This window comes from Natrix helvetica, assembly GCF_964273705.1.
Source record: "Natrix helvetica genome assembly, chromosome: 9".
NCBI classification, from domain to species: Eukaryota; Metazoa; Chordata; class Lepidosauria; order Squamata; family Natricidae; genus Natrix; species Natrix helvetica.
Window position 1 is genome coordinate 8528927 of NC_138560.1, and position 19881 is coordinate 8548807.

Consider the following 19881-nt stretch of genomic DNA (forward strand, 5'->3'; position numbering starts at 1 on the left):
TTCTACACAAAACCATCAATGAAGGAGAAGTCATTTCCATTGAATTATCACAGTCCTTAGAAATGGTGTGGAGTGATAAATTTAATAAGGCGGTGCTGATCGAAGCTGACCAAGACATTTCTATCATCTCCTACAACTACTTGCCTATAACAAGTGATGGAACAATCACTTATCCCATCCACCAGCTGGGACAGTTATATTATGTGGTCACCCCCATAGGAAGTAGAACAAAAGAATTCGCTATCATAGCCCATGGGGACCTCACAAAAGTGACCATCCACCTGAAAGGCACTGTGACATACAAAAGCAAGGTTTACGGTCCTGGGTCCATCTTGATGACTGACCTCAAGGCCTTTGAAGCAATTCAGCTCCAAAGCACAGACGATCTATCAGGCACCAAGATTGAATCGATTGAATTAGCTGTTAAATTTTGATATAGATGGCCTCTTTGATTAACTTTTCTTTAACTTTCAGTTTCCTAAAAAAGAGCATGAGATACATCACTAAAGGCTCTCCTGTTCTCATTTACAAGATGTGCATTACACTATGTGGTAGCTTTTTGAGAAAATTGGAATGACTGATTAGAAAGTGTAAGGGTGTATCCAATCGTAAATCAACTCAGCTTTCAAAGCCAGCTCAGCTCATAGGTCAGAGCTGATTCTAAGACAGGACAAAGTTCATGTCTGACGACTCCCTTGGAAACTGATATTGAAAGCCCCATTTCACAAAGCTTCTAAATAAAGACATACATGTATCTCAGATCCTTAAAGGAAATCCTAAAGGAGCACCAGAGCAATACAATCATTCTGTTCCCTACTTGCAATTGTCCTCCCTACTAGCTTTGTGTGGGGTCTCCATACATATTATCTTCCATCACAGTTACACTATCCTTAATTGATAGCTATGTGCACTTCATTTCATTTTCCTCTACCTTGGGGTAGCACCCAGGAAATTTCAACTAATATATGTATGCATATTTTTCCAATAAGTTGCAAGCTGCCCAGTCAACAGCCATTACAGGGTCTGTGCCAACCGGTGCCCCACTACTTGTGCCAAGATCAATGACCCTGATCCATGCCCAGACACCTGTGTGAAAGGATGCCAGTGTGATGCCGGCTTTTTCTTTGATGGCCTTTCCTGTGTTTCTGTGGAAACCTGTGGCTGTTCCCAAGATGGACACAACTACAAGGTTAGCATATATATACATATAGTCCTCAACTTATAGCCACAATTTCATTTGCTAAGAAACTTCAGTTAAGTGACTTGTGCCCATTTTGCAACCTGTTTGGCCACATTTGTTAAGTGAATCACTGCAACTGTAAAGTGAGCCATGCCGTCACCAGGAAAATCTGGCTTCCCCCATTGACTTTGCTTGTCAGATGTCAGCTGGGAAGGTAAAAGATGGTAATCAAGGGAGAAGCTTCTGCCATGCCAGTTGCCAAGGCTACAAATTTTGATCATGTGACCTTGGGGATGAATATACTACAACGGTCATAAGTGTCAAAACAGGTCAGAAGTCTCTTTTTTCTAATGCTGTTGTATATTTGAATAATCACTAAACAAATGGTTTTATGTTGAGGACTACCTGCAGGCTACATTCATCCAGTACAAAAATATATGTGCATGTATGTGGAAACTTATGATTTTTCATAATCAATTAAAAAAAATTCTTACTAATGAACTTCCTTTCAGTTTATTCTTTCAGTATTATGTTATACAGTTATGGTTTTAAATTGTGCAGAATGGCTTAAAAACCACAAATGGTTCCATCAAACACTGAATAAGTATCTAAAGCATTCTTTTTCTTGGTATACTACTGGTGATTATTTCCATGGATATTCCTTCTAAATTGACAATGTCTAAATGAATCCATTGGGAAATATGAAAATCAGACAGACATTCTATTGCGGATCTTTGACAAAGTGGTCACATTTTTAAAAGCTAAGGTCATAAATGAACTCAAAGAAAATAATAATAAGAAAATAAGAGAGGAATATCTACTGCTACCTAGGATTGAACTCAGAGCCTCCTGACTGTGACGCGAGAACTCCACCTCTAGGCCACCATGCCATTCAATAAATTCAAATAAATAATATGATTAAATAAAATTTATATCAGAAAGTCAATATATGTATATGTTGTAATTCAGAAAATCTCTGTTTCTTCCTACCAGCCCCATGAGACTGTTCTGCTGAATACCTGCCAGGAAAAATGTACTTGTGTCCCCGGTCAAGGGCTCCTATGTGAGGCCCACTCTTGTGCCACTGATGAAACCTGCAGCCTTCAAGAAGGAGTCCTGACCTGTGTTAAGGGTAAGTATTCATTCCTTTATGTTCACTGGCTAAGTATCCTTGGTGAAAGACAATTGTAGCTTGAGGACTATAGCCCAAGACTGTGTGGACTTCAACTCCCAGAATTCCTCAGTCAGCTATTTCAGAACGGTGGCTGAAAGGGGTTCTTAATGGTTCAGAGTTATCTTAAAATACGATTCTCAAGATATTTATCCATAGGAAGACAATCCAAACAAATGGAAAAAGGTGAAATGTGCATATTGGCTTAAACCAATGATACCAATCAGTAAAAGATACTCAGGGGCCATACTGTGACATTTTGTCCTGTCTGAAGGCCACATGGGCATCGAGGGAGGTGTTGCACTGTCACCAAAGTAGATGTGATTGATATATTTTTTTTAAATATAGAAGGGGGAGAAACGGGTGATGGAGTGATAAAAGGGTAAAATTGTTACCTGGGGTTAGATATCTGAAGTTGCCAATGGCTCTTAAGTATCTGGCTTTATTCTTGACTTTCTGACAACCAGAAACAAGAATGAAGACAGGGAAATATTCCAATTTAATGTATGATGAGATCTATCCTCTCTTAACAGTCCTTCTTTGTTTCAGGAACTTGTCATTTAAGTTCCCGGGGGAAGAGTTTTGTTACTGCCTTCATGCAAAATCACAAGTCTGGGCAACCTACTCAAAAGCTTAAACTCTACATCTCTGGATATAATTTTGTAACAAATATTTCAGTATCGACAAGCAATACGATACTGCACAAAACCATCAATGAAGGAGAAGTCATTTCCATTGAATTACCACAGTCCTTAGAAATGGTGGGGAGTGACAAATTTAATAAGGCGGTGGTGATCGAAGCTGACCAAGACATTTCTGTCATCTCCTACAACTACGTGCCTTCTACAAGTGAGGGAACAATCACCTATCCCATCCACCAGCTGGGACAGTTATATTATGTGGTCACCCCCATAAGAAATGGCACAAAAGAATTTGCTGTCATAGCCCATGAGGATCTCACAACAGTCACCATCAACCTCAAAGGCACGGTGACATACAAAAGCAAGGTTTACGGTCCTGGGTCCATCTTGATGACTGACCTCAAGGCCTTTGAAGCAATTCAGCTGCAAAGCAAAGAAGATTTATCAGGTACCAGGATTGAATCGACCAAACCTGTGGCTGTCTTGAGTGGACATACCTGTGTTTCCAAGTTCACAGCCTGTGATCATGTTGTTGAGCAGCTCCTGCCAGTTCAGAGCTGGGGAACCACCTTCATCGTCCCTCCTCTTTCTTTCCAGACAAAATATGATATTGCCTATATTGTTTCTGCAGAGAACACTTTACTCAAATATCAATCCAGCTCCAAGAAAGAATCTCGTACTCTGGTGGCTGGAGAAGTGCTTCAACTTAAGATCCCGACCTCTCAACCACTTTTTATCTCTGCTGATGCTGGAATCCAAGTCATGTTTTTTTTCACTGGTGCCAAAAGAGGAAACGATACCTATGACCCTTTCCTTATGAACATCCCTGCCATCACATGCTATTGCAACTCATATCGCATTTATGGAATGAAGGACTTCACAAATTATGCCATGATTATAGCCAAATCGTCAGAATCTGGTAGGATCACAATGGAAGGCAGGACGATCCGGTGGACACAGATCCCAGGCACCAAATATTCATGGGCTGAAGAAGATGTGGAGATAACAGATCGTGCCCTGTTAGTGGAACACGAGAACTCTCCATTTGGACTTTTCGTCTTTGGAGGTGGTAAATCTGATGGCTACGGCACTGCTGCTCTTTGTTCTTCAGGTAAGTATCCTCATAAATTGATGAAGATATTTAAATACTTATTAGATTTGAATGGACACACAGGTTGTTCATCTATATCAGGAGTCACTTTGGGGGCTATAACTCCCTCTGCAAGTTTCTCTTCTGAGAGATCACTCTCACACATTCCATCCCTTCCCTCTGGCTATTATGAGAATGCAGGGGCAGTTGCTTCACATGAATACTCTGACCCCATTCCCCCCAGATCCTGAAGTAATGAAAATTCTTTAACTTTCAGTCTACTAAAAAAGTGCATGAGATAAGCCACTAAAGGCTCTCTTGTTGCCATTCATATGAAGAGCATTACACTATGTGTGGTTGCTTGCTGAGAAACTGGAATGACTGATTGGAAAGTGTAAGGGTGTTTCCAACCATAAATCAACTCAGCTTTCAAAGCCAGCTCAGCTCATAGGTCCAGAGCTGATTCTAAGGCGGGACAAAGCTCACGTCTGCTGACATTGAAAACTTATATTGAAATCCCAGTGTAAAAAAACCCTTCGTAATAAAGATGTAAAATGTGTCTCAGATCCTTAAAGGGAATCCTATGGAGCATCCGAGCAGTCCAATCCATTGGTAGCTCCGTCCACTTCATTCCATTTTCCTCTGCCTTGAGTAACAGCCAAGAAATGTCAACTAATATGTACTGTATCTATGTTTATTTTTCCAATGTAGTTCCAAGCTGCCCAGTCAATAGCCATTACAGGGTCTGTGCCAACCTGTGCCCCACTACTTGTGCCAAGATCAATGACCCTGATCCATGCCCAGAGACCTGTGCAAAAGGATGCCAGTGTGATGCCGGCTTCTACTTTGATGGCCTTTCCTGTGTTTCTGTGGAAACCTGTGGCTGTTCCCAAGATGGACACGACTATGAGGTTAGCAAATATACAGATAGTCTTCAACTTACAATTTCTGCTGCTAAATGAGGACAGTTGTTATGGGACTTGTGCCTATTTTGCAACATGTTTGGCCACATTTGTTAAGTGAAGCATGACATCACTAGGAAAATCTGGCTTCCCCTATTGACTTTGCTTGTCAGATGCCAGCTGGGAAGGTTACAAATGATAATCAAGGGAGAATGCTTCTTTCGTGCCAGTTGCTAAGGGCACAAATTTTGATCATGTGACCATGGAGATGCCACAATTATGAATATGCTGCCACAGTCATAAGTGTGAAAACAGGTCAGGAGTCTCTTTTTTCTAATGCTGTTGTATATTTGAATAATCACTAAACAAATGGTTTTAAGTCGAGGACTCCCTGCAGGCTACATTCATCCAGCACAAGAGATATATGTGAATGTATGTGGAAACCTATAGTTTTTCATGAGTGATGAACTAAAAAAAATCAGTTTGTTCACAAGTTCAGTTTCTTCTTTCACAAAAGAATTATTTTCAGTATTATGTTATTGGCTGAGGTTTTAAATGATTCAGAGTAGCTTAAAAACAGAAATGGTTATGTCAAATTCTGAAGAAGTATCTAAAGTATTCTTTTCTTGATATACGTACCTACTGGTGATTATTTCCCTGAATATTTCTTCCAAATTCACAGTATCTAAAGAAATATATTGGGAAATTAGAAAATCAGACACATTTATTTCTATTATGACCTTTCGCAAAAACATCACCTTTTTAAAAGCTAAGGTCATAAATGAATTCAAAGAAAATAATAATCAGAAAATAAGAGAGGAATATCTGCTGCTACCTAGAATTGAACTCAGAGACTCCTGACTGTGAGGCAAGAACTCCACGTCTAGACCTCCATAGCACTCATAATAAATTCAAATAAATAATATAATTAAATAAAATTTATATCCCAAAGTCAATATATGTACATATTGTAATTCAGAAAATCTCTGTTTCTTCCTACCAGCCCCATGAGACTGTTCTGCTGAATACCTGCCAGGAAAACTGTACTTGTGTCCCCGGTCAAGGGCTCCTATGTGAGGCCCACTCTTGTGCCGCTGATGAAACCTGCAGCCTTCAAGAGGGAGTCCTGACCTGTGTTAAGGGTAAGTATTCATTCCTTTATGTTGCCTGGCTAAGTATCCTTGGTGAAAGACAATTGTAGCTTGAGGACTATAGCCCAAGACAGTGTGGACTTCAACTCCCAGAATTCCTCAATCAGCTATTTCAGAACGGTGGCTGAAAGGGGTTCTTAATGGTTCAGAGTTATCTTAAAATATGATTCTTGGGATATTTATCCACAATGAAAACTATCCAAACAAATGGAAAAAGGTGAAATGTGCATATTGGCTTAAACCAATGATACCAATCAGTAAAAGATACTCAGGGGCCATACTGTGACATTTTGTCCTGTCTGAAGGCCACATGGGCATGGAGGGAGGTTTTGCACTGTCACTAAAGTTGATGTGATTGATATATTTTTTAAATATAGAAGGGGGAGAAGCCGGTGATGGAGTGATAAAACGGTAACATTTTTACTTAGGGGTTAGATATCTGAAGTTGCCAATGGCTCTTATGTACCTGGTTTTATTCTTGACTTTCTGACAACCAGAAACAAGAATGAAGACAGGGAAATATTCTAATTTAATGTATGATGAGATCTATCTTCTCTTAACAGTCCTTCTTTGTTTCAGGAACTTGTCATTTAAGTTCCCGGGGGAAGAGTTTTGTTACTGCCTTCATGGAAAATCGCAAGTCTGGGCAAACTATTCAAAATCTTAAACTCTACATCTCTGGATATAATTTTGTAACAAATATTACAATATCGACAAGCAATACGATACTGCACAAAACCATCAATGAAGGAGAAGTCATTTCCATTGAATTACCACAGTCCTTAGAAATGGTGGGGAGTGACAAATTTAATAAGGCGGTGGTGATTGAAGCTGACCAAGACATTTCTGTCATCTCCTACAACTACTTGCCTTTTACAAGTGAGGGAACAATCACCTATCCCATCCACCAGCTGGGACAGTTATATTATGTGGTCACCCCCATAGGAAATGGCACAAAAGAATTCGCTATCATAGCCCATGAGGATCTCACAAAAGTGACCATCCACCTGAAAGGCAGGGTGACATACAAAAGCAAGGTTTACGGTCCTGGGTCCATCTTGATGACTGACCTCAAGGCCTTTGAAGCAATTCAGCTGCAAAGCACAGAAGATTTATCAGGCACCAGGATTGAATCGACCAAACCTGTGGCTGTCTTGAGTGGACATACCTGTGCTTCCAAGTTCACATACTGTGATCATGTTGTTGAGCAGCTCCTGCCAGTTCAGAGCTGGGGAACCACCTTCATCGTCCCTCCTCTTTCTTTCCAGGCACAATATGATATTGCCTATATTATTTCTGCAGTGAACACTTTACTCAAATATCAATCCAGCTCCAAGAAAGAATCTCGTACTCTGGTGGCTGGAGAAGTGGTTCAACTTGAGATCCCGACCTCTCAACCACTTTTTATCTCTGCTGATGCTGGAATCCAAGTCATGTTTTTTTTCACTGGTGCCAAAAAAGGAGACGATACCTATGACCCTTTCCTCATGAACATCCCTGCCATCACATGCTATTGCAACTCATACCACATTTATGGAATGAAGAACTTCACAAATCATGCCATGATTATAGCCAAATCGTCAGAATCTGCTAGGATCACAATGGAAGGCAGGATGATCCGGTGGACACAGATCCCAGGCACCAAATATTCATGGGCTGAAGAAGATGTGGAGATAACAGATCGTGCCCTGTTAGTGGAACACGAGAACTCTCCATTTGGACTTTTCGTCTTTGGAGGTGGTAAATCTGATGGCTATGGCACTCCTGCTCTTTGTTCTTCAGGTAAGTATCCTCATAAATTAATGGTAGTGGTGGCGGATGATGATGATGATGATATCTGTCTTTTAAAGCTGGTTCTTATTATAATATACATTTAAATGTTTAAAGCTTTATTGGATACTCAGATTGCTCATATTTATCTGGGGCCACTTTCAATCTATTATATCTTCCACTGACTTCTCTATTCGGAAATCAAGCCGAGTTGATCTAGATTCTATTTGCAGCTAACCAGGAGGAGAATGCAAAGACAATAAGCATGGTGACTCCAATCACTTCACCTCCTTACATATTGGAAAAAAAACTTCCTTAATGTTCACTCTATGGACAAAAGGAACAAAAGAATTACCCACAGTAATACTATCTCTCTCTCTCTCTCTCTCTCTTTCACTTTCTCCCCCTCCCTCCATCTCCTTTATCCGTTCATCTTTGTATTGCCATTTCCTGAGAAACTTGGCATGGCAGATTACAAGATGTAAAGGTGTATCCCTCCATTCAATATAATATGCACTGTGTACTTTGAAAATAGCAGGGCAGCATCCTTTGTCATCCAGGGCATGTTCCGGAGTGGGTAACCTTGGCTAAGGGAGCCAGTGGAAATCCCTTCTGAACAGAAGCACTGAGATGCAAGTCAGTGAAGCTCAGAGGGGGGAGAGGAAAGAGTGATGTAAATCTGAGATCCAGAAGGGAAGAAGATGCAGCACAAAATATAAAGCGAGATCTTTGTAAAAGAGCAGAGCCCAAAAGCAAACGGCTTCAACATCGAAGCAGATTGCAGATAATATGGTCATCCTGTGTAGGGTTTTTGCTTACAAATGCATTCATTGTGGGCAAGATTTCTTTGGCCTCTTTTCATGATTAAATCTCATGAAATGTACATGGGAGTACATTTTGACTTGCTAGGGCTGCAGAATTTGTTTAATTCTATTTCTTAATTTTGTATAACTTTCATTGAAAAATAAACTGACAATAAATCAAATGTTTATAAGCAAGATTAAATGTTAAATCGATTTGCATTCCTCTTGCATTTGAATATTTATTTATTTTGGCTTAAATGCTGCTCTAATCACTGAGTTGCTTCCAAAACAGTAATAAAATAAAAAACCAAATACAACAATATAACAGAATCTAACGGTAGAAGCAAAGTCGTAAGCCAAAGTCCAAATGATCCATGGTTTCATTATTTCCCTACCAATCCACCCAACCTTAAAGTGTGAAGTAATACGTCTAAAACTTTAGGAATAGAAAAAAGAAATATTACAGGAGAGGCTTGTTTTTTTCTTCCATGGTTCCCTGTACTCTGTAAATAATGTTTTGTTAACTGGCAAATAAGAGACAAGGGAGTAAATGGAAAGTACTAACTTTTTCTCCTCTTGCTAAGTGGGTAAGACAATGTTTCTCAACTTTGGCGGTTTGAAGATGTGTGGACTTCAACTCCCAGCATGGCTTGCTGGGGAATTCTGGGAGTTGAAGTCCACACATCTTCAAACTGCCAAGGTTAAGAAACACTGAGTGTAAAAGTATTTTTCTTCCTTCCACCCATTCCTGCATTACTTTTCCACTGCTTATTCATCATTTTTCAGTAATTACACCAAACAAGTGCAGTTCAGTAGCATCTTATCCAACCAACCAATTTTATTAAAAGGTGTTGGTTTTTGTGGCTCTTTGCATCAGATGAAGGGTGTGCAGCTCACAAAGGCTTCTGCCTTTTAATAAAATGTGTTAGGTTCCTTCTGATTTTTTTCCTCTCATAAACTATACACATTTCTCCTCCCAGAATGCAGAGTTTCCTGCATGAAGATGCTTTCCTTTCTCTTCCAGAAGCTTTAAAAGGACTTTCCTTTGCCTTCTCTTTCAAAATCCCACAAGGAAAGCCTGCTGCTCCTTTGATTATCCAGAACCAATGTGAATCTTTTTGTTGTTTACACATGTAGGGTGTTTCTTCAGGAATGAAGTACATGTCAATAGTCACTAACCTTGTTTTAACCGTGATTTCGTTAAATAGTCCCAATATCCTGCCCTGAGAACAGCCACTATGAATCCTGTGGAAATGCCTGCCCAGCCACCTGCTCTGACCGTTCTGCTCCCAGCACCTGTAACAACACCTGTGCGCAAATCTGCCAGTGTGACGAAGGCTTTGTCCGCAGCGGTGAGAAGTGCGTTCCGGTGGACACCTGCAATTGCATTTACCAGGGCGTGACCTATAAGGCAGGGGAAGAGTTTTGGGGAGATGAAGACTGCCAGAGTCACTGCAAGTGTGATGCCAAATTAGGCAAGGCTGTATGCCAAAAGTCTGCTTGCAAGGACAAGACAAAATGCAGCGTGGTCAATGGTGTCCGGGGATGCCATGCTGTCAGTTACAGGACCTGCATAGGATCCGGAGACCCTCACTATACAACCTTCGATGGGAAGAAATATGATTTCATGGGAACCTGTATTTACCAAATGGCCGGGCTCTGCTCCCAGGATCCTTCTCTGACCCCATTTTTGGTCACGGTGGAGAATAACCACCGAGGCAACAAGGCAGTGTCCTACACCAAAGTGGTGACCCTGGAGATCTACAACTTTACCATCACTATGAGCCAAGAGTTTCCCGAAAAGATCCAGGTATATAAACTAATCCAAGGGGGTGTTCAAATGTCTTATTAATAACAAAAAAGAGTCATTGCAAGGTTCAGATTCTCAGGCATAAAAGCTTCATAGGTGTTAAGTTCTCAATGTTTCTTAGTTCTTGTATGGAAGGTTAGCTACGATTTCTCCAAACCAGGATGGGATGATAGTTGCAGATTTAAGGGGTCAGTTATATGGGACTTGCACAGGCCAAAATCTTATCATGCCTAATTTAATGCCCCCAATATAAATGCTGAAATAGCAAAATAATCTTATGCAAGGTGGAATCCCAAGAGATCCTTCAGGTTTTCAAGACTTATTAGTCTCACGCAAGAATTTTCATGAGAAAAGCAAAATTGCATATGCTTTCATGGAACAACCCCAAAAACTCAGTCTAAAAAGATTGCTGGCTTCTGGTTTAGGGAGGTGATACTATATATATAGTGTACTTTGATTCTTATTTCTTACTGAAGATATTAAAGGCAACACCGCCCTATTGCTTATCATCCAATTCCCAAATGGATATTGGTTTAATGGGGAGGATGTCAGTCACTTATTTGATATTATAAAAATATCTATTTATGATTTATAGTATTTAGAAATGTATACAGAATTTGTTCTTAGGCTCAGAGAATTTCATGAGAACTAGAAATTATTTTAATTATCAAGCTAGTGTTTTTATTGTTTTGTGTAATTTTTACATCTTATTTTAATTGTTATATTGTTTCATCTTCTAGGGCCAAATTTAAATTACATCTGCAATTTTCCATTTGGTTTTTTTTCCCTGTGTATAAATTTATTGTTATTATATAGTGATAGATTACTTACTTTGCTTATTTGTCAAATAGCCCATGGAGTGGAATAGGGGAGATGATGAGTCTGAAATATAACAAAAACAAATCTGCTCTTAAGGAAAGAATTGTTAGTTCCTTGACTTTTTTTTTTTTGGTATCTTAATTCAGGTCAATGGCATCTTTGTGGAACTACCCTTCTCCTATGAAAATAAACTGAGCATCTACCACAGTGGAGTTCACGGCTTCATCAAGACAGACTTTGATCTACGTGTCAGCTTTGACTGGTACAGCTATGCCAGGGTCATTGTTCCCGACTCTTATGCCAATGCACTCTGTGGCCTCTGTGGTAATGCCAATAAAGATCAAAATGATGACTTTCTCATGAAAGATGGAACCCAAGCAGAGGATGAAGTTCAATTTGCAAACAGCTGGAAGGTGAAAGATATTCCTGGCTGCTCTTCTGGGTGCACCAAAAATTGCCCAGTGTGCAGTGATGCTGATAAACAAACCTACCAAGGTCCATCCTACTGTGGGATTCTTACAAGAAAGAGTGGGCCTTTCAGGCAATGCCATGATGCCATTGATCCTCAGTCTTATTTTGATGATTGTGTCTATGATACCTGCGCATATCAAGGTCACCATGAGGCCCTCTGTATTGCCATCAGCTCCTACGTGACAGCATGTCAAGCTCAAGGCATCCAAGTTGAGGAATGGAGATCACCATCCTTCTGCAGTAAGTCTTGTCTCCTGCCGTCTTTTCCCCCAAAATAAGACAGGGTCTTATTTTCTTTTGACACCCCCCCCAAAATAAGCACTTGGCCTTATTTTGGGGGAGGTCTTACTATTTTTGAGCTGCAGGAGGCGGTGATTATGGTCACCTCATGACTGCTGCTGTGTTGCAATATTTTGGGGGATATCTTATTTTCGGGGAAACAGTGTAGCTGGCATGAGAGATGAAAGAGAGCCTAAATCCAGTAATAGAAATTGGAGAGTCATTTGATGAAGAGCCCCATTTATATCACAGTAGGCTTCCTCAACTTGGTGCCCCTCAAATGTGTTGAAGTAGTTTCCATCCATTTTTTCTTATCTTGCTTTCTGGTGTTAACCCCCTTCTTTGTGATAATTTGATAAGCAACATTCTCTTTATTCTGCTCTTCAGGTATGTCTTGCCCACCTAACACCCACTATGAGCTCTGTGGCAGCGGTTGTCCTGCCACATGCAAGAGCCTCATCTCACCACAGAAGTGTGATGTTCCATGCCTGGAAGGATGTTTTTGTGACTCTGGATCTATCCGTAGTGGGGATCAGTGTGTTTCAAAGGCCAAATGTGGCTGTTTTGACCAAGGCCGATACTACAAACTGGGAGAAGAGTTTTATCCCACCACTTCCTGCCAGAAAAAGTGCATCTGCAAGGATAACACAACCATAGAATGTCAAAAGTTCTCTTGTGGAGCTCATGAGGAATGCAAGATTGTAAAGGGCGTTCAAGGCTGCCACCCCATAGGCTACAGAAAGGCCATTGTATTGGGTGACCCTCATTTCATTTCCTTTGATGGGAGGCATTTTGAACTCTATGGCTCCTGTACTTACACCTTAGCTCAAGTCTGCCGGCAAAATCCTCAGCTCCAGAACTTCACTGTGTGGGTAGAGAATGAGAAGCTTGGTGATGGTCCTTTAATTCTAATCCGGAATCTGAAGGTCTTCATTCATGGTTACACAATCACCCTTCAGAGGGGACTAAAGTGGCAGGCAACGGTAGGTGAAAGAGCTTATCACTAGGAAGTTTATTTTATGGGTTTTCATTATCATATTTGGGGAAAAGGTTTTGAATCCTAGAGCCAGAAAACTGTTTGAAGAATAGGGGCTAGATCCCCCCCCCCCACACACAAACACTTTGTATAACTCCAGAGAACATGGAAATATTGCAGGGATAGCTCCCAAATGACTGGAAGCAGAAATCTCTGCCTGTTTGTTTTCTTTTAATAAAACAGGTGCATTAAATTTATTTGGCGCTTAATGCACCAAAATCAAGCAGAAAAACTCAGTTTTACATTCAGCAGTGATGTTTTGGTCTTAATCTCAGAAGATTTTTTTAAATGGGGGGGGGTGTGAGATTTGGGAGTTAAATGCATTCTTTCTACTTCTGATGATTTTGCTAATGCAGACTGCAAGATCATAATTGAAGCTGTGTTTTATTCTTTTCCCAGGGTTGTGAAGAGGAAAAAAACATGATATTAATTACTGCTAGGAAGCAATGTGAAAGATGCATTAAATTCTATGCATGTAAAACCAGAACTTATCCCCAATTTTTATTCTTTGTTGGTACAGGTGGATGGACAGTTGTACACCCTGCCAATGAACGCAGCTGATGGGAAATTCTGGATCACCCAAGAAGGGAACAACATCATTATCTACACAACCTTTGGCCTCAAAATCCTGTATGATACTTCCTCATATGTTCATATTTCTGTCCCCAGTACTTATATGGGTCATATGTGTGGCCTAGCTGGCAACTTCAATGGGGATCCGAAGGATGACTTCATGCTACCTAATGGAAAACTCACTGAAAATGTGGAAGAATTTGCAGCTTCTTGGAAGGTCCCTGTGAATGGTGCAATTTGTTCTGATGGCTGTGGGGACAGATGTCCCATCTGCAACAAAGCCCAGAAAACAAAATATGAAGCTGGGAACTTCTGTGGAATGATCCCATCCAAGACAGGTCCATTCATAGGCTGCCATTCACTGGTGAATCCTGCAGAATATTTCAAACACTGTTTGAATGAGGCCTGTACAACCAATGAGGCTCAAGAGTCCCTTTGTCGAAGTCTTCAAGCCTATGTAGCTGCTTGCCAGGCATCTGGTGCCAACATTAGAGCCTGGAGAAGCTCTTCCTTCTGCCGTAAGTTTGTAGGAAGTTACTTTCCATAAATAGCCAACTCTCTGCATCAAATGTCTTTGTCTCTCCTCCTGTGCCTTGCCTTACTATTCTTATTAATGGCTACCCAGTTGCCCATTCCATCTGGTTTCTTGTGGTGTCATGGCTGTGAGACCTCCTGCCCCGCCACAAGGAAGCAGAAGAAGTGGGCCTCTCATATATTCTTCAAGTACATTGGGGGGGAGGGGGAGACATTCCCCCCAAATAAACCCTACTGCTTATTTTGGAGCCCAAAAGAAAATAATACCCGTCTTATTTTCAGGGAAACGCGGGTCCTTGTTCCAAGAATCCTTCAATTTATTGCCTAGTTGCTTATAATCTCTCAATATTGTACACAAGTTCTTTGTTGTGTCATTCGTCCCAACGTGAAGGAGGAGGGAAGAGTAATAGTCTGTGGGCCTAATTGTTTTGGTTAAGTTTTCAGCCACATCTTTGATTTTTGCTCTAGGGAGACAACGTACTTCCCTAGATTGTACTTTCCTCCCCTGGAAGATGTGATTGTTAGTCCTTAGCACTTCATTAGTGCAGTGTTTCTCAACTTGGGCAATTTTAGGAGATGTGGACTTCACTTCCTGGAATTCCCTAGCCATTTTAATCTATTTGCTTCTTCTGCTTTCCACAGCGCTCACCTGTCCGGCCCACAGCCACTATGAGCCCTGTACCAGAACGTGTGATTCCACCTGTGCCGCCTTGTCTAGTCCAAGTCAGTGTTCAGAGAACTGCTTTGAAGGCTGTCAGTGTGATGAGGACTATGTCTTTGATGGATCTCAATGTGTAACCATGAAGCAATGTGGCTGCACTTATCGCGGAGCCTACCTCAAGGTAATTTCTCTCTCCCTTGATGTGGCTGAGAGCACAAAGGGGCTACTTCTTACGGGATGGAGACTAGGAGTGATTCCTGACAGACTACAGACTTACAACAATTCATTTAGTGACCATTCAAAGCTACAAAGACACTGAACAAAGTGACTTATTTGTCAAAGTTATGACCTTTGCAACATCCCCATGGTCATGTGATCAAGACTCAGATGTTTGGCAACTGGTTCATATTTATGACGGTTGCAGTGTCTTGGGCTCACATGATCACTTTTTGCAAACTTTTGACAAGCCAAGTCAATGGGCAAGCCAGATTCACTTAAAAACCAGATTACTAACTTAACAACTGCTGTTATTCACTTAACAACAGACAAGATATAAAATGGGGCAAAACTCAGAAATTGGAAGACTGGAAGGAGGGAGGGAATGCTTTTCTTATTGTAACTGACTCTGGGACTTTGCTCAACAGATCGGCGAGCACATTTACTCAAAGGGCTGCACAAAAAAATGCACCTGCCAGTCAGCAGGCCACCTCCAGTGCAAAGAAAGCAGCTGCCAGCTTGGAGAGACCTGTGCCCTTCGGGAAGGCGTGCGTGGCTGCGTGAGGCTGGAAGCTCAATGTCAACTCACTGCCCAAGCGCGTTTCACTTCTTTCGATGGTGCCGCAGGGAGATATTCCTGCAGTGGAGTCTACGAAATGGCTTCTCTTTGTGACCAGAACTCTGCCTCCTGGTTCAGGCTGCTAGTGAGCATTGGAAAGGTGTATACGAAGGAGATGGTGGTTGGAAGATCTGTCTTCTTTTACTTTCGAGGTGGCTTCATTCAGATTATAAACCGAGAAAGGTTTTGGGTAAGTGAAAATCAAGAGCAAACCAACAAGTTATGGAACACTTAGTAGACTTCAACACACATTCTTCAAAGTCCCCCCACATCTCCCCCCTCCCATTCATAAATTCTGACTAGAGAATGCCAATGGGACTGGTGAGCTGATTGGACAATTCATACTCTACCCTTAATCATGTTTACATATTTAAATAATAATTTTGCCTTTTAAATTTGGTAGTGATAACTGAATAAAAGATAGTCTCCCTTGAGTCAAGCTAGATTCTGGTTGAATTAATGGACACTCCTCTGTTATACAGAAAATTTTGCACACTGCCATGTTCAGGAACGCTCTTTGATATTTCAGTAAAGGCGCAATTGTAAGATTCTCTGGGAAACCCCTTTCAATTATTAAAAAAGCATTTTATTATAGAATAAAATACAAAGACACAAAACAAATAGTAGGACTGTGGGGAGGAGAAGGGGAAAGAAAAATGAGGGGGGGGGAGAGAGAAAAAAAATATTGACTTCCGACTCCCTCTGTTGCAGTAGAATAAGGCATCAAACCTCAACTTTTTACGTTTCCATAATATTAGAAACTAGCCATTTCTATAACGATAAATCAATCTAATCAGTAAAACCCCAAATCAAAGTTTCATTTTTTTTCCACCTCAAGAAAACCCCTTTCAATTACTAACCAAGTTTCCATTGCTTACCTTCCAAATCTAGACAATCATAGTCAGGAGCAGGTATAAACAAATGAGTTGACACCTGATGAAAATAGTATGCAGATGTTTCTGCAAAAAATGGGGTGATACCTAATATCTTCTTTTCTATCTAAGCAGCTGTTGTCAGCAAGACATCTGATCTCTTGCAAAAATTAAGAGAGAGGTTTGAAATGAAGCTGAGGACTATTTGAGTAGATTCAAAGGAAGAAACCAAACATTTAAAAATGGATGCGGGGATGTTTTCAGGTTGCTAACTGTTTTACTACCTCAATCATGTTTTCCAGGTAAACGGTCAGAATATAAAGCTGCCATATGAGAACAGCCCTGTGTCCATCAGGAAAATTCAAGATAAGATTGTTATTGACCATGATTCTGAAGTGCAAGTTTATCTCCATCCTGATGGGATGGTGACAATGGCAGCCAAGGAGACCCTCAGAGGGAAGCTGTGTGCCGCCTGTGGAAACTTCAACAAGGACCATTTGGATGACTTGAAGCTGGCCAGTGGAGAGAGAACAAATAATTTTGATGAAGTACTCAAGTCCTGGGAGGCGGAAGATTTTCTTGAAAATTGCTTCTAGACTGTTCCATCTGTGCTTGCGATCTGATGTAACAGACTACAGCAAAGCACAAGGGAAGCCCAACATTTTGTGTAGCATATGGTCAAATACTTGTTTAGGAGAAACAGCATTCTTGATATCCCAGAGTTTCATCTTCTCTTTGAAGGGCATCCCAGAAACATCCTTCAAAAGTGACATTTCAGAATCCCTAAACCCACGAATAAGACTTTCAATGGAACAGACAACTTTGATTAATTTCTGCATTTTGGAGGAATTATTGTTAGCCTCACTAGGTAGATCAGGCCAGGAAATCACAGGAATGCTGAAACCACTATTATTGAGACTGGCTATAGTAGTAGAATCTTGCAAATCTGACTCTGCTCTACGTCCTCCTTATACTCCAGGGAATTAGAGAGATGTCTGCCTGAGATACTTTAGAATGTTATCTTCCTGCTCAGGACTTCATCTCCTTTCGCCTAGGTTAACAATTCCTGCATATCTCTGTTAAGCTTTGTCCTCTCCTATGTTCCTCCCACTCAAAGTTTCAACCTAAAATGGCAACTTTCCTATTGTTTAATATTTAAAACCGCTTGCTTGTGCAGCACACTTTACTCACGAAATATTACAGTAACACTGTGTACTACTTCATTCAGAGATTTAACTGATGCAAATGTGAAGGAGAAACGACTAAGATATTGTTTCCATTTCAAAATGTAATAAAGTTGGATTAGATAAATCAATGCTGCTTTCCACTTTCTTTTAAAGCAATAAATATTGCTCGTACACAGGGAAATGCTTCGATATTTGGTTGCTCACACTGACCTCAAAATGATTACAAATTATAAAATCCTATATTATTGCAAATTAGCTGAGCTAGAGATCATTCATAATCTATATACTAGTAAAAAATCCCTCTAAAGGTTTGTTTGTAACCTTTAAGTGGGCAAAGTGGTGCATCGTAGGGCAATAATTTTTGAACCAAAATACCTCAAATAATCTAAGCTAAATAATATGTTAATCCTGGAGACATGACTGCCATGAAATTGAAATTTTGCAAGTTTTCTAAAACAATTGATGACCTAAAATGTCATAAAACATTTTATGTCATAATGCAAATGTCATAAAACATTTCCTGTCCTGATATATGACTCTACTATACAGTTCAATGTGGACTATTTTGAAGGCAGATTCATCTATGAATTTATCTTCAACTTTTCTAGTCAAGACAGTACATTAGACGTTCTGTCATTGTTGAAGTTACTGAGGAATCTGATAAGGAAATCTCTCTGAAAATATGATCCAACAGGTCCTGGATGGTCTACTCTTTCTTATACTTTGACTAAAGTCACACTGTATAAATTAATTCATCAGGACAATAACCCCGTGCCACATTTAACCGGAGTATATAAATACTCCATTTTGCAACAATAAATTCTATGAGCCTAAAAAAAAAAGATCAACAATGCAATTTTTAATAAAATAACTGAAAATTCAACATAAAAATTATTACAGGAGGGCCGATGGGTGGAATAAGGCACTGCTTTGAGTCCTAGTTGAAGGAGGAGATATTGAGCAGTTTTATATTACGTTTCCCATACATATCTCTAAAATACTCTCCCAGCATCATCTCACGTTGGTATGTTCTCAAAAAATGTAATCACTTTTAATTCATTCACTCTGTTGGAGATTCCTCCTTTAGCTTTCTTTGTCTATTTCCAGAACACTTTGCTTAATTCCATCAAAATCACCTTGCGTTTTCTCCATCCCTTAACTGGCCCTTGTTCTCCTTGACTCCATCCCTGGCCTCTAAGAGACACAAATGGGTATGTTACCTAAATTTGGCAGCAACCAGTTCCAACCACTGGTTCCAGTTTCTCTTCACTCCCATTTGCAATGGGGATGGAATTTTCATTCTCTCTCTTCCTCCCCTCTCCCCAAGTGCAAAAGACCAAATCACTATCCTTCTTTTCTTCCTTCCCACATTCAATTGTGAGAGGAGTGAAATCTTTTGGATGATTTAATAAAAGACAATTACTATACTCCAGGCTTCTGGGGAGTTCGTAAGATCACTTTCTTCAAGGTCCACATGCAGAGATAACCAGGACAAACAACTCAGGGCAGGCCTACTGAGGTTCCCCCCCTTTGTGTGTTTTAGAGTTTCACCCTTGGAACTCCTGGCCTGAGCAGCACCAATTCCCTAAGGGCTCATACTTGAATTATCTATGGAAGACTCCCTACTGGGCTATGCATGTAAGTGAAGTTTTGTCCATTAACTACTTTGTTATCAGACAGCTGCATGGGAATTGTGAGTAATACACAAAAGACTAGCTTTCTTTTTCCCAGAAAAATAGATTGCAAAATTGGCTGATGCAACAGAAAAATGGTTGATAGAATATGATCTTCTGGCAGCCGGAGCAATGAATTTAATGGCAGTACAGTTTTCTGATGACTCCTCGAGGTGCAGAGAGTGATGAGGAACATCACAACTCAGCAACAGAGGAAGCTTGAAATCCAGAAGGAGAGAATGTCTGTTTGAGGGAGGGAGGGATTTTGATAACAGCAACAAGAAAGGGCATGATTCAAAACAAGTTGGGAAACCACGTGTGTTTTCTTCTGCATAGCAGTTGCTTAATATGTGGTTCTTTAATAAGATAGTTGTGTCTTGCTTTGCGCCGCTTATAGACAGAGTGACCCAATTGTTTTCCACC

At 40.4% G+C, this 19881-nt stretch overlaps 1 protein-coding gene across 1 annotated transcript in view; it reads left to right on the forward strand.

Moving 5' to 3' along the window:
- LOC309396514 (IgGFc-binding protein-like) overlaps positions 1-19881 on the forward strand; it is a 63583-nt gene that overhangs the window by 9369 nt on the left and 34333 nt on the right. The window contains exons 6-18 of the mRNA XM_081961673.1: positions 990-1189; positions 2174-2312; positions 2901-4103; positions 4794-4993; positions 5988-6126; positions 6715-7917; positions 9917-10518; positions 11484-12048; positions 12475-13070; positions 13644-14214; positions 14873-15072; positions 15536-15916; positions 16901-17192. Coding sequence (XP_081817799.1) covers positions 990-1189; positions 2174-2312; positions 2901-4103; positions 4794-4993; positions 5988-6126; positions 6715-7917; positions 9917-10518; positions 11484-12048; positions 12475-13070; positions 13644-14214; positions 14873-15072; positions 15536-15916; positions 16901-17192 — 6291 coding nt within the window. The remainder of the gene's footprint in view (positions 1-989; positions 1190-2173; positions 2313-2900; positions 4104-4793; positions 4994-5987; positions 6127-6714; positions 7918-9916; positions 10519-11483; positions 12049-12474; positions 13071-13643; positions 14215-14872; positions 15073-15535; positions 15917-16900; positions 17193-19881) is intronic.